The sequence below is a fragment of the Hordeum vulgare genome, chromosome 2H (genome assembly GCF_904849725.1).
Source record: "Hordeum vulgare subsp. vulgare chromosome 2H, MorexV3_pseudomolecules_assembly, whole genome shotgun sequence".
Classification (NCBI taxonomy): domain Eukaryota; kingdom Viridiplantae; phylum Streptophyta; class Magnoliopsida; order Poales; family Poaceae; genus Hordeum; species Hordeum vulgare.
The window spans coordinates 548,852,651-548,867,357 of record NC_058519.1 but is presented as its reverse complement, the minus strand read 5'-3'; the positions used below and the strand labels follow the sequence as shown (position 1 = coordinate 548,867,357).

Here is a 14,707-nt window from a genome sequence, read left to right as displayed (position 1 = left end):
AACAGAGGGAGTACGTAGGAGAGAGGCTCTTTAACGACCTATAATACGGAACAGAGGGAGTACGTAGGAGAGAGGCGATGGAGAAATTTTCCTAACCCTAGCTTGTACTAGTTTGATGGTGTGGTGTAGAGACGAGGGGATCCCACGGATTGAAGAATAGGGGAAGGAAATGGACGACAGGTATGTTCGAGACTATTCATGCATTTCAATGATTTTGTGAGGTTCGGAATGTAAAATGTAGCAGTAGCACTTCTTATAATAAATCTGTTTCATATATTATGCATCCAACGGTCCATAATCATTTGGTGCAGTCGGTGCACCAGTTCAACCGGTGCACAGGATACGTTCTCGGATGCCCATGCTGTTTCAAAACTTATGCCCCGTTAGAAGTATGGATGTTTAGCTGCGAGTTACCTACTTGTTTATCTGTTGTTAGCTGTTGTTTATGTGTTTATTTATGTGTTGTTTGCTGCTTAGTTAGGATTCTGCCTACTATTGTGTCTAATGTTGTAGTAAGGTAGCCACATTTGAATGAGGTGAGCATAACACAAACGTGTAAGCAGCCAAACAGTTGTGATTTGCATCTGTTCATCTCTTAAACACAAAAACGAACAACCAAACAGCCGGTCCTAAAATGATAATTGATTCAATGCAGGCAATCAAACAACATGCAGATGTTGATTTATTTTCTGTTTTTGTTCAATCAAACTGGTTCGAGATGTGTATGAAATGCAGACACCATTCACTTGAGGCAACCATGCCCATAGCTGCTGGTCTACGCAGAGTGCGACTCCTGCGAAGAAAGCCAACATCATCCCCTCTTGTCGCCCCGGCCCGGCCCGGCTAGTGGAACTTTGATCTTCTCTACTATCTTAGCTGCGTTGGAGCATTCTTAAAAAAAAAAAAAAAAAAAAAACCTGCGTTGGAGCATGTTCTAGTTTTATTTTTTTACTTTCAATTTTTCCTTTTCCTTTTCGGATTGCAACACGCTAAGTTGATCTCGGTTACTCTGGTTTTGTTAAAAAAAACACACCGCCGGTGGCTCGCTGTTTGCCAGCGCCGACAACGACCTCAACGGTGGCTATAGGCAGCAGAGACCCTTAGCTATTAAGGGCAAGCTGTAACAAACAACAGGATAGCCACCAGAGACCCTTAGCTATTAAGGGCAAGCTGTAACAAACAACAGGATACCAGGTGCAAACTACAATCTACTCTTGATATTACTCCCTCGTTCCCATAATATAAGAGCATTTATTTTTACACTACATTAGTGATGTCAAAAGCGTTCTTATATTATGAGCCGGAGGGAGTAGATTTCTCAGTTCTGTGCCCATGCTACCATACTAGCACAAGCTAGAATGGGAATATCCATGGGCTCAACCACGAGTGTTGAAATATTCAGAAGAATTGTATTGCTAGCAACTGCAAGCTGCCCCTTCAGAGTTCAGAACATACAATACAAGATGCTATTGCTGAGATTGATATAGAATACATAAACTCGTGGTACGACGAAGGGGAATGCAGAAGATACTGATCACTGCACAGCATACTCAAAACCTCCCTGGTCTCCTGATTTACAACAGTACAACATCTGCTCATATATACACACCCCCAAGTTTCCGTCCAGCGCTGTCCTCGACGATCGGCTGGTATACCTTAGACAACAGGAACGAATTATGAAACGAAAGGAACTCTCTCATATGCTTCAATACCAATATTGGGATGAATCAAGCATACAACCTTCTGAAACAATATATAGCACTGCAACTGCAATGTGACGCAATAAGGAGCTGGAACTGTAGACAATCAGCTGATATTTCCTCTGTTTTTTTTTTCATACTTCCAGGTTTTCCTATTGATGCCATTGTAATCCATCAGCACAGCTGCTGCTGTCGAGGGTGTCTGAACGACCCGCTGGCGTAGAGCATCTGATAAACCGGCTTGATCCTCGCGATGAAAACTAGGCAGATCAGGGTCCCGCAGCAACACACCATGGCACAGACATAGAATGTGAGCCTGAAACAGTCAGGTCCAAAGCAGTTTGCAGGGTCCAGCACGCCCGGGTTCTGCCTCGCCGCCTCCTTGTCGTAGACGTAACCGGCGAGGAGGGCCGAGAAAAAGAACGCGCCGATAGGGTTCACCATGAGCATGAAGTTGTACATCAGCCCGAAGTCCTTGAGCCCGAAAAGCTCCGACACGGTTGGTATCATGACGGCGAACTGGACCCCGTAGCATATCCCCAGGAGGGTCGTTGACACGTATATCAGGCTATGGAGGCCGGTTGCGAAAAGGAGGAAGGTTATCACCATGATTATTTGTGTGCACATCATCCAGAAAGGACGAGGAAGCATTCTTGTTCTGCAACATATCAAGCCAAGTGTTACTCAACTATTCACAGAAGTAGCAACCCAAATTATTTCATGATGTTTCAACAGAAAAATCGTTCAGGTAATTTTGGATAAATGTGTTTTCAAGAAGATGCAAAATATAAAAGTTATTGAGATCACAAAATAGTATGTTAGAACGGCTATCAATAGTTAGCAGAAGCGCACGAGCATTAGTGATTTTTCCACAATCTTTCAAACAATTGTGGAAATATGTGTTCATTGGACAGATAACCCAACTTATCAAGGGTAATCCTTGTGATGCATCCTTACAAAATAAAGTTGCTGCAAACTAGTTAGAAAAGAGCTTACCTTACGAAATATTCAGAGATAGATCCACCGAGGATACGGCCAACAAAGTTGCAGAAGCCGAAGAGGCACAACAAAACAGTTGTGTCATTAGCACCAACAGAAGTCCCAATCTGAGCTAGGTTGTTCAGAGCAGTGACACCAGTGCCAACACCACAAAAGTATACAATAAACAGTAGCCAGAAATCTGCCTTAACTAAGGCTTCAGCAAATGTGAAATCATCCCCTCTTCTTGGTCCTTTTCTCTTCTTCATATTCACTGCTCCCTCACCCTCAGCCAGCAGAACATCCACATCGGTCTCATCAGAATCATTGCTGCCTGGAACAAACGTCGCCGAAGGGCCACGCAGAAGCGGTTCTCCATTCTCTTGATCCGCACCGGACAAACTATCTGTTGAATAAGATGGAACAAGGATGCTGGCCTTCTCGTCCTTTGGTTTGCTTGGATAAAGTGTCATTTTGATTGGTATTGCAAGTGGAGAAAGGAGCAGGAGTATCATTATACCAAACAAAAGGTAGGTGATAGTCGCGCTCAGTTTCAAAGTATCGCCGAGTATTGTAGCCACCATAAGATATACACCGAGAACCACACTAGAGACCTGTGTGAACACGAAGTGGCTGTGTTCTGTTGCATTATCCTCATCCAGTGACGGGGTGCAGGGCCTAACAAAATACATCACCACAACACATGCTACCGGGATCCCCAAAGCAAGCAATAGCAAGAGGTTTGTGGGCGAATTGTTAAGCATTCCGTTGAACGTTTCCGTGTAGACAGCAGCACTAACAGCAACATAACCTTTGATGAGACCAGCAACGGTTCCTCGGCTGAGGGGAAAGTTCCTCATGTTGGTCACAAGCGCCGCAGTTCCCAACCATGCACTGCTGTTTGTGCCGACACATAGAGCTACACACAACTGCAATAGCAAAGAGAAAACGTTCATGATACATAAGACTATGCTGAAATTTTGGATACAAGATGTGCAAACAATCATTGATCACACCAGGAAGCTAAATTGATGATCAAACAAAAAGGGCTCACTTTTGTTCATAGAAGGTTTATTTTGTTCACTGAGATACTGAACATGCAGAAATAATGATGTCAAACTACCAGGTGTTTGGACGGAAATTTTGGTGAACTCAACTTGAGCAATAGAAAAGTTGAGCAGTAATTTCCAGATCACTGAGCACAAAAATTATAACCGTTATAAACTTGCTCTCTGTAATACCACCGTTCTTGGTAGGGACATATATTCTGGTAAACCTACAGTACTGAAGTGATCTGCAGATGACCTTATAAAACAATATTAACTAAAGTCAGCTTGACCTTTTCATGAGAAAAGAAGTCTTTTTCGCCAAATTTCTCTCTACAAACTGGCATTGAAAAAGATTATCCGCATATCTAATCTCACCAAAATCAGGTAGGAAGATCTGCTTCTATCCGTAGAGGCTATTATTTGTAATTTTTGTTGGTAGCTTACCAAGCTGACCACTTGGTTCCGTAGAGGCTATTGGGGTCATAATACACCAGTGTGAGCTGGCAGGTTGAACAAAAAAAATACAGATTCATTGAGCGGTCCAACGCCGAAACCAAGTCTGGTCTACTTGCAGAAATGATTGGCAAGATAAACAATGTACTATTTTGCCTACAGAAACGGGCCAACCAAATCACGACAAGTTCAGCGGATGAACATAATACTACCCCGACTAAAAAACAAAGTAGTATGTGTGCTACCACATTTAGCTTCACGCCAGAATGAAAGGAAAATGTCTACTGCCGGCGTTAACGTCAATCATATAATGTGAAGACAATGATTTGCTTACTTGAAAGGAGATATCATAAGGCGTAAGAGCCATCTTTGCTGAGTTCCACCAGACAATCAACGCACGGACACGCGTGAACGCATAACATGCCCCAACAGATTACCACCAAAATGGCAATCATAGCCGTTGGAAAAGAATAATGGCAATCATACAGAGAATGGAATACTAGAAGTGGGTTTGAATAATTGTGCGATTAATCAGCTCGGCTCGCCGTTCACCGTCAAAAATCAATGGAAACAAACAGGACATGCGAGCGGGATAATCAATCTCGGATGACGGATGTGTGGACGCAGAGATGCGAGGCGGAAAAGGGGGAGGGGGAGCGTACGTACCACCCAGTAGGGCATGGCGACGGTCTTGGTGACGGCGAGCCAGACGGTGCCGAAGCCGAAGAAGGCGCAGGCGGAGCCGATGAGGAGGATGAGCCAGGGCGGGAGGCGGTTGGCGAGCACCCCGGGGACGAGCCCCACGTTCTCGCCGACGTCGTTGGCGACGCCCAGCATGGTGAGCGCCTTCTGGTTGTACCCGAGCGCCTCCTTGACGGCGTGCGAGTAGAGCGGGAAGACGTAGGCGCTCCCGGCGGCCACCTGCACCCACACCGCCGCCGCCAGCCCCACCCACGGCGGCCGGCTCCCCGCCTTCACCTTCCCCAGCCCTCCGCCGCCCGCCATCTCGATCCCCCTTGGGCCTTGGCGTCGCACTCGCCGAGCTCCTCCCTGGCGATAGTAGCAGCTGGTGATACTACGGCTGCGTGATTGATGTGGCTGGTCGGGCACTCAGGGTGTAGGCGTGGCGTGGCGTGGCGTGGTGTACTGTGTGGAGGAGAGGAGGCCGTGCTTGCTTTTGGCTGAGGCAGAGGAAGCTCAGCTCAGTTGGCACCACTCTAGTAACGTGGTGGCGTCAGTTAAATAGTCTCGTCCTGCTTCGCTTTCTCCTTGTGTGTCGCCTTGCCTCCTGCAACCAAGGAAAGCCAGCGAAAATATGTTTATGCATCTACTATCAACACTACAAGAACTGGTCCTTGGTCACATTTCACCGGGACATGCATGGGAAGATAGGTGATAAATGTGCAGTTGATTCCCTCTCAAGTGGCATATATATTAATGTAACGTTTTCTTTCCAAATAATCTTTAACATTTTTATCTTTTTCTATTTAAGGACGAGGAGATCAAGAATATATGGTGAAAATATTTCAATAAATTGTTCCGAGAGCTTTGTCATTGAGTTGGACGACTCCTTTGATGACGCGGATCGACGTTTTTTTGTTTGACGAATCCAAAAGCTTGAAGTCCAAACCAATTGTATCCTCACTGAGGTATGAAGATGACTTGAAGACATCATGATATTATGTCTAACTAAGCGCAACTCTAGCTGACCCCCTAAAATTTAGAGGACTAAATAGTTAAGTACTATTTATTTGAGTATTTTTACTTCTCTATATTTTGATCGATTGCCTACACTTAGTCGTGTAAAAAATAATTCGGTGTATACAAACACAAATTTAATTCAAACAACTGCTTATAAAACCTACTAAACTAACATTTAGTGTCGATTCATAATTTTGCGCTCACATGAACCAAAACTTAGACTAAACTAATCAAAACTTACTAAATTAACGATATCCGCCTCTTAGGTGAGCTTCTTCGAGCCTCTCGTAAGCTAATGTCTACTCTATAACTTCATTCGTGTAGTCGTTGTTGGACCTTCAAGTGCAGAGTTATGTAGGACAACAACAATTTTTCTTCCAATGAATGACCTAAGCTTTATCAATTTGTGGAAGATGTGGGATGAAGATGGTCTCTCTCAAACAATCCTACAATTAAATACAAAAAATCTCTTGTGTCTTCAAAACACACAATACAATGGTGACGGGGATACTACCCCCGGGTATACCAAGAGCGGAGATTAGCCGTCTCCAAGACATTTGGGGCCGCCTGGCCCCCCAGGCCGGCTAGCGATAGCCGGCCCATTCGGCCGACCCAAGTCCGGCCGACTGTCGACAGCCGGCCCCTTCTGCTCACGAGTTCGGCCGGCTGGAGACAGCCGACCCCATTTCAGGCCCGCACGTACCTCGCCGGCTGGCGGTAGCCGACCACCTCTTCGACACATACATGACCACCTGGCGGGGCTCGGCCGGTTAGCTGGCCCCTCGCCAGCCGGACGAACGGCACCTGTCCCATCCGGCCGTACCGTCGTACATAGACAAGACAAGACGAATGACCAGAGGCTATCACGGCAGCAGTACGCGCTGACGTGTACGGCCGTGCTGCGGCGCGATGATGGAAGGGTCAGCGAGGCTACAGGGATCCCGACCCTGACCGAGTAAGGAGGTCGTGTATCCACGTTCCCCTGTGTCGCCCTTGCCCTGACAGCTCGGCGCACCGACCGCTGCTGCACATGACTGGCGGACCCCGCGACAAGACCCAGCCACAGGTAGGCCCCGCAGCCGGCCCATGAGGCTAGCAGCCGACCCCCACCTCACAATCCTATCGTTACCACTGTAACATCTAGCTACACTATAAAGCCACGCCCCTACCCACCGAGAGGGGCGAGAAGTTCGAGAGGTTCACACGTTCATCCAGTTTAGACTCCCACCACCACTTGTAGAACACCACCTGAGATAGCGAGACCGGAAGCCGGGACTAGGGGTTTTACCTCACCTGAGGGCCCTGAACCTGGGTAAACCGACGTCATGTGTGTTGCGCCTACACCCGTTCCCAGACGCCGTCGGCGCCCATTGGCCCCAATCCACGAGTTAAGACACCCCATGGCATCTGTCCCGGAAATACCACGACAAATGACAAATTGTATATGTGCACTATTTCAACGAAGAGATGGTGATACAAGTGTAGTATGGAAAGTAGATATAGGTTTTTATAATATGAAAATATAAAAAACAACAAGGTAACAAGTCGTAAAGGTGAGCATAAGCAGTGTTGCAATGCTTGGAAATAAGGTCTAGGATTCATACTTTCATTAGTGCAATCTCCCAATAATGCTAACATAAAAGAATCATATGATCATCCCTCAACATGCGATAAAGAACCACTCCAAAGTTCATACAGTAGCAGAAAACATAAGATGAAATTGGTATAGGTAGTAGAACCACCTCAAAGTTATTCTTTTCGATCAATCTATTGAGTTATTCCTATAAGTGTCACAAACAACCGTAGAGTCGTATTAGAATAACACCTATGATACACATCAATCAACCCTAATGTCATCTTAAATATTCGTGGGTTAATTATTCGACATGCATCAAAAAAATTCAAATTCATCATATTTAATCCAACACAAAGAACTTCAAAGAGTACCTCAAGATTCCTATCGGAGAAAGTAGGACACGAACGTGTATCAACCCATATGCATAGATTACCCCATTGTCACCACAGGAATCTGCATACTTGGTATCAAAACATATATCAAGTGAATTAATAGAACACCCCATTGTCACCATGGGTATCCACATGTAAGACATACATCAAATGACCTCGAATCTAATATCCAATCCGGCATAACAAAATCTCAAAGGGAAAGATTTAATTCATCAAATCAAGATAGCAAGGGACAAACACCATATGATCCAACTATATTAACAAAGTCTGTGATACATCAAGATCGTGACATCTCAAGGACAAGAGAGAAAGAGAGAGAGGGAGAGAGATCAAGCACATGGCTACTAGTGCATACCCTTAGCCTCGAGGGTGAACTACTCCCTATTCAACATGGAGATCGTCGGGATGATGAAGATGGCTTTGAGTGGTGATTTCCCCCTATGGCAGGGTGCTAGAACACGGCTCCAAATGAATTTTATTCGGTATAGAGGTTTGCGGCGGCAGGGCAGAAGTTCTAGGTTAACTTCTGGTTTTTTTTTCCAATATACAAGATTTTTCAATGTGGAATTACGTCAAATGGAGCCACGAGGGGGTCCCAAGCCATCAGGGTGCGCCCAAGGGAGTGGTCGCACCCTGTTGTCTTGGGGCACCCTGTGGGCCCCCTCAAGTGGTTCTTCGCTCCAATATTTCTTATTTCTTCGAGAAAAAATCGTGAAAAAGTTCCAATCGGTTCGAGGAACTTATGGTTTTTGCACAAAACACCACTACGGTAATTCTGGTGAAAACAACGTCAGCCGGGTTAGTTCAAACTAAATCATATAAAGTGCATCAGAACCATATAAAAACATTGTAAACATAGGTAATATGGCATGAATACTTCATAAAATATTGATACGTTGGAGACCTATCAGCATCCCCAAGCTTAATTCCTACTCGTCCTCGAGTATGTAAATGATAAAAGAAGTAATTTATGAAGTGTGAATGCTAGCATAGTGTATGATTTTGATCAGTGATAAATTCGTTCTTTTTTCTAGCATCATAACGAGAAACTATTTCTCGTAGAACTCATCATGATAGAGTAGCAATCAATTCATAAGTCATGTTTCAAACAATGCATTCTCTTGAAACTTAACAATCTATGTTCTTAGTCGTTAAAAAATTGCAATGCATCACATTTTCAACAAAGTTTAAGTAAGAGCTCCACATACTCAATTATCATATAGTCTTATGTGATTGATAATACTCAAAGCATATTTTTAGAACGAAAAGCATCCATCGAACACACAAAAAGATAGGGGCTTAATGTTTCCCCTCCCAAAGCACTTATCATAAAGATAATTGTCAACAATAATGAATCATGATCGAATATATTTGACTCGATATTTATGCGTGGATATTTACCCACCACATGATGCTTGCGAACTAATAGATTGAGGTTGGAATAAGAAATTGACTCAACATGAGAAGTAAATAACATGAAAGGAAATAACATAAAAGTAAATAGATTGTCCCATCGTAGAGGGACGCAAAGATTTGGAGAGGTGCTAGAGCTCATTGTTTAAAACAGAGATGAATATATTTTGGGTGGTGTGCCTTTCCTCTCAACGTCAAGACAAGGAATTTCGGTATCTTCCATGCTAATCACATTATTGGTGATTCCCAAATATAATTGAAATTTTACTTCACCTCAACCATTCAAACATATTCCATGGCTAGCTGTATCCACGGGTGCCCTCAAAACAATAAAATTTCTAGGGGGAGTTCTTGTTTATTTATTTTTGCATTATGCAAGATTGACATTCTTTCTACCAGCCTCTCTCATGCAAAGACATGTGAACAAACAATCATCATGAAAAAAAACGCTTAGAATTGAAGGTACTCACTGCCCGATCACTCTGTGAGCGATACGCGCTGATACATCTCCAACGTATCTACTTTTCCAAACTCTTTTGCCCTTGTTTTGGACTCTAATTTGCATGGTTTGAATGGAACTAACCCAGACTGATGTTGTTTTCAGCAGAATTGCCTTGGTGTTATTTTTGTGCACAAATAAAAGTTCTCGGCTTGACCTAAAAATTTATGAAGTGTGTTTCTGGATTTAATAAAAAATACTGGCAAAAGAATCTACCGTAGAGGTGCCACTCCCAGACCACAAGCTTGCAGGGTGCCCCCTCCTTAGGCCGCGCCCCCTGGCTTGTGGGGTCCCTGAGGCTCCACCGACCTCGTTTCCACTTCTATATATTCCTATCAGCCGAGAAAAAAAACAAAGAGAAGAGTTCATCGCGTTTTACGATACAGAGCCACCGCCACCTCCTATTCTTCCTCGGGAGGGCAAATGTGGAGTCTGATTTGGGCTCCGAAGAGGGGAAATCGATGCCGTCGTCATCATCAACCATCCTTCATCACCAATTTCATGATGCTCTCCATTATTCGTGAGTAATTTCATCATAGGCTTGCTCGACGGTCATGGGTTGGATGAGATCTATCATGTAATCGAGTTAGTTTTGTTAGGATTTGACCCCTAGTATCCATTATGTTCTGAGATTGATGTTGTTATGACTTTGATATGCTTAATTCTTGTCACTAGGGCCCGAGTGCCATGATTTCAGATCTGAACCTATTATATTTTCATGAATATATATGTGTTCTTGATCCTATCTTGCAAGTTATAGACACCTATTACGAGTTATGGTCTGCATCCCCTAGGGTGACAATAACTCGGATTATTTCCGGTGATTACCATAGTTTGAGGAGTTCACTATTCACTAAGTGCTAATGCTTTGGTCCGGTTCTCTATTAAACGGAGGCCTTAATATCCCTTCGTTTACATTAGGACCCCGCTACCACGGGAGGGTAGGACAAAAGATGTCATGCAAGTTCTTTTCCATAAGCATGCATGGCTATATACGGAATACATGACTACATTACATTGATGAATTGGTGCTAGTTCTGTATCACCCTATGTTATGATGTTTGCATGATGAATGCCATCCGATATAATTATCCATCATTGATCCATTGCCTACGAGCGTTCCACATATTGGTCTTTGCTAAGTTACTCTTCTGTTGCTATTGTTGCGATCACTACAAAACTGCTACTGTTACATTTGTCACTGTTACCGTTACTTCCATACTACTTTGCAACTAAATACTTTGCTGGAGATATTAAGTCTTTCAGATGTGGTTGAATCGACAACCCAACTGCTAATACTCGAGAATATTCTTTGGCTCCCCTTGTGTCGAATCAATAAATTTGCGTTGAATACTCTACCCTTGAAAACTGTTGCGATCCCCTAGACTTGTGGGTTATCAAGACCTTTTTGTGGCGTCGTTGCCGGGGAGCATAGCTTTATACTCTGAGTGTAAGTGGATCTAGTGCCCCTTAGCGATTTTGGTAGTTTGAAGACTTATAGGTTAAGTATCTAATGTGTTTGTGAGTGTACACAGGATCTATAAGTCATTGAGGAGTTTGAGATATTTGAAGAATATCGACCCCTAAAAATGTATGTCTTCAATTGAAAAAATTGGTCTGAAGCTGAAGAAATGAATCGCGAGGAATCTGCGATGAAATTGATATTCCTCATGAAGATACTGATATTGAGAAGTCCGGTGTGTCCTGAAGAAAATCACTCTGAAGAATTTGAAGCATGAAGATTAACACTTTCTGTTTTATTTTCTTCGCATTTGAGTAATAGGAACACCGTACTGTTAAAGGGGGTTGAAGTTACACTATGGAATGAATTTCCTCATGATGCTCAACCCAAGCCTAAATCCTACCAAAAGCCTCAAGTGAGGAATACGAGTGACATGAGGACTCTCACAGTTGAGGGTCCCGACCGTTTCGATAGCCACACAAAGTCATTGGTCTTATCCACTCCAACGGTCATATTATTAAGGGCATTAGTGTCAAATCATGTCGGGATGCTCCCAGGCTATAAATAGCCACCCCCACAACCATTAGCTGGTTGGCTGCTCCGTTAGAAACTGACACTTGTCACAAGAGCAACCCAATTCCTCAGAGCCTTCAAGAGTAATTCATCAGTGAGGAAATATCCCACCCACCGAAACCACAAACCAAACCTAGTGATTGAGCATCACTGAAGAAGTTGTTCCTGTATGGGACTGAAGCCTTTTGCCTTTGAGGACTGTGCATCCTCCAGACGGTTAGGCGTCATGGTCTAGAGCTTTCCAGCAGTCAATTGTGGATCGTCGGGTGACCAAGTTTGTGAGGGTTTGGAAGTCTGCCCTGAAGACTTACCACGAGTGTTGGGCGAGGACTGTGTGTCCTTAGCTCAAGGAGAATACGGTAGGGTCTGTGTGTCCCGGGACTGGGTGTCCTTTGGTTTCAATACCAAGCCGCTCCAAACCAGATGTACGACTGTCATAGCAGTTGGAACTGGGTCATCAACGACTGTCTTCACTGAGCAACGGGTTCTAATTCCTCAACTCCTTACTTTCCTTATATTATGTGTTGATGAATTTCACTGCGACTGTTTGAAGAATTTGTTGAAGACTTTCTCTGAATTTCCTCAACCCCAAATTCTTCATGTTAGTTAATCCTGATCTGTATTCTGCGTGCCTGCTCACAGTGCAATCTGTTTTCACATTCTTCACTCTGAAAAACTGCTATTGTGAAACTTTGCACATCTGATCCTTTACTGTTTCCGCTGTAAGTTAGTCATCAGTGAGGAATTTCCTCAAAAGTAATTTCCTCAGTGATGAAATTCTAAAAATCTCTTATTCACCCCCCCTCTAGTCGATATAACGCACTTTCACTGAGTTACTTGGAATTTATATCTGTTGATCACAATGAAGAATCTGAAAGACGCTAAAACCAAGATCTACCCCTCAACTACGAGGGCAGGTATGGAACTGTCATCTAGCTTTGCAGTTGATTCACCATCTGTTATGAGTAAATTTGCGACACCACCATGTGATACTGAGTCTGATATGTCGCAAGTAATTGATGACGCTACTTCTGCTATGCATGATGCTTATGATGATACTTTGCTTGATACTAGTGTGCCACTTGGTGAATTTCTTGATGAATAAATTGCTAGAGTGAATGCTGAAACTGATAATATTGCTGAATCTAATGAAACTGAACACTATGATTCACCTGCTAGACCTAGCTCTCCTAGATACGAATTGCCTAATATACCTGAGGGTTATGTTATGTAAGGAGAAGTAGCTAGGGACTTTCTTGCTTGTAAGGATAGAGATGATCTTAAGAAATTGTTATGCAAGTGGAAGGAAAAATCTTAGAATGCTAGAATGCAATATGATCCCAAGTTTGCTACGTCACCTATCTATGTCACCGATAAGGATTACGAATTCTCTGTCGATCCTGAGTTAATTACTTTGGTACAATCCGATCCTGTTTATAGTTATGAATCTGAAACTGTTGTGGCACACCTTACTAAATTGAATGATATAGCCACCCTATTTACTCATGAGGAAAAAATTGGTTATTACTGTATTCTTAAGCTGTTTTTGTTCCCATTAAAGGGTGATGCTAAGATATGGTTTAATTCTCTTGCTCCTAGTTGTCTGCATAGTCCCCAGGATATGATTTACTACTTCTCTAAAAAATATTTTCCCTGCCCATAAGAAACAAGCTGCCTTCCAAGAAATATTTAGTTTTGTGCAAATTGAAGAAGAGAGTCTCCCACAAGCTCGGGGGAGGCTTCTCCAGTTACTTAATGCTTTGCCTGATCGCCCTCTCAAGAAAAATGAAATACTTGATATCTTTTATAATGGACTAACCGATGCTTCTAGGGACCACCTAGATAGTTGTGCTGGTTGTGTTTTCACGGAACGAATTGTTGAACAAGTTGAACTACTAATGAGTAATATATTGAACAATGATAATGATTGGACTATTCCCGAACCACCTCCAAAACCAACTCTAAAGAAAAGAGGTATTCTATTCCCCAGTCCTGAAGATATGGGCAAAGAAATCTATGAAAGAAAAATGTACTAAAGCTGAAGATGTTAATAATCTACCACCTACTGAAGAAATACATGGTCTTGATAACCCGACACAGGTAGTAGAGGTAAATTCTCTTCGTAGATTTGATGAAGGTGATATTCCTTATAATAAGTATGGTAGCCAATGCTTGGATGAATTTGATAACTTTGTTGTTAAACAAGAAAATTTCAATGCTTATGTTAGTAGAAAATTGAAGCATAATGCTTACATGCTTGATTGCTTGGGTGATTATATGAGTAGAACTGTTAATGACCTTAGGCTTATTAGTAAACATGCTTTCATGGTAACTACTCAAGTAGAACAAGTACTTAAGGCACGAAATTACTTGCTCAATGAGATGATTAGTAAGAACAATGATCATTCTGTTAGAGTTGTGACTAGAGGTGGTAGAATGACTCAAGAACCTTTGTATCCCGAGGGCCATCCTAAGAGAGTTGGGAAAGATTCTCACAGAGTTAATATTGATGTACCTAGTCCTTCTAATAAAAACAAAAAGAGTGATGATAGGACTTTGCATGCTGCTAGTGAACCTGTTATAGTGTCACATGTAAACCCAAATGATATCTCTATTTCTGATGCTGAGACACAATGTGGTAATGAACATGAACCTAGTGATAATATTAATGATGATGTTCATGTCGATACTCAACCTAGTAATGACAATGATGTGGAGACTGAACGTACTGTTGATCTATATAACCCACAACCTAAGAATAAGAGATATGATAAAAGAGATTTTGCTGCCAGGAAGAATGGTAGAGAAAGAGAACCATGGGTTCAGAAACCCATGCACTTTCCTCCTAAACCATCCAAGAAAAAGGATGATGAGGATTTTGAGTGCTTTGCTGAAATGATGAGACATGTCT

At 42.9% G+C, this 14,707-nt stretch overlaps 1 protein-coding gene across 1 annotated transcript; it reads right to left on the bottom strand.

The window, feature by feature from the left end:
- Nucleotides 1-1,389: 1,389 nt before the first annotated feature.
- On the bottom strand, nt 1,390-5,404 carry LOC123427170 (protein NUCLEAR FUSION DEFECTIVE 4-like). The gene is made up of 3 exons (XM_045111144.1): nt 4,847-5,404; nt 2,697-3,607; nt 1,390-2,358 (listed from the first exon to the last, which is right to left on the bottom strand). Exons 1-3 carry the CDS (start codon nt 5,183-5,185, stop codon nt 1,875-1,877), a joined length of 1,734 nt encoding a protein of 577 aa, XP_044967079.1. The 5' UTR covers nt 5,186-5,404; the 3' UTR covers nt 1,390-1,874.
- Nucleotides 5,405-14,707: the final 9,303 nt, after the last annotated feature.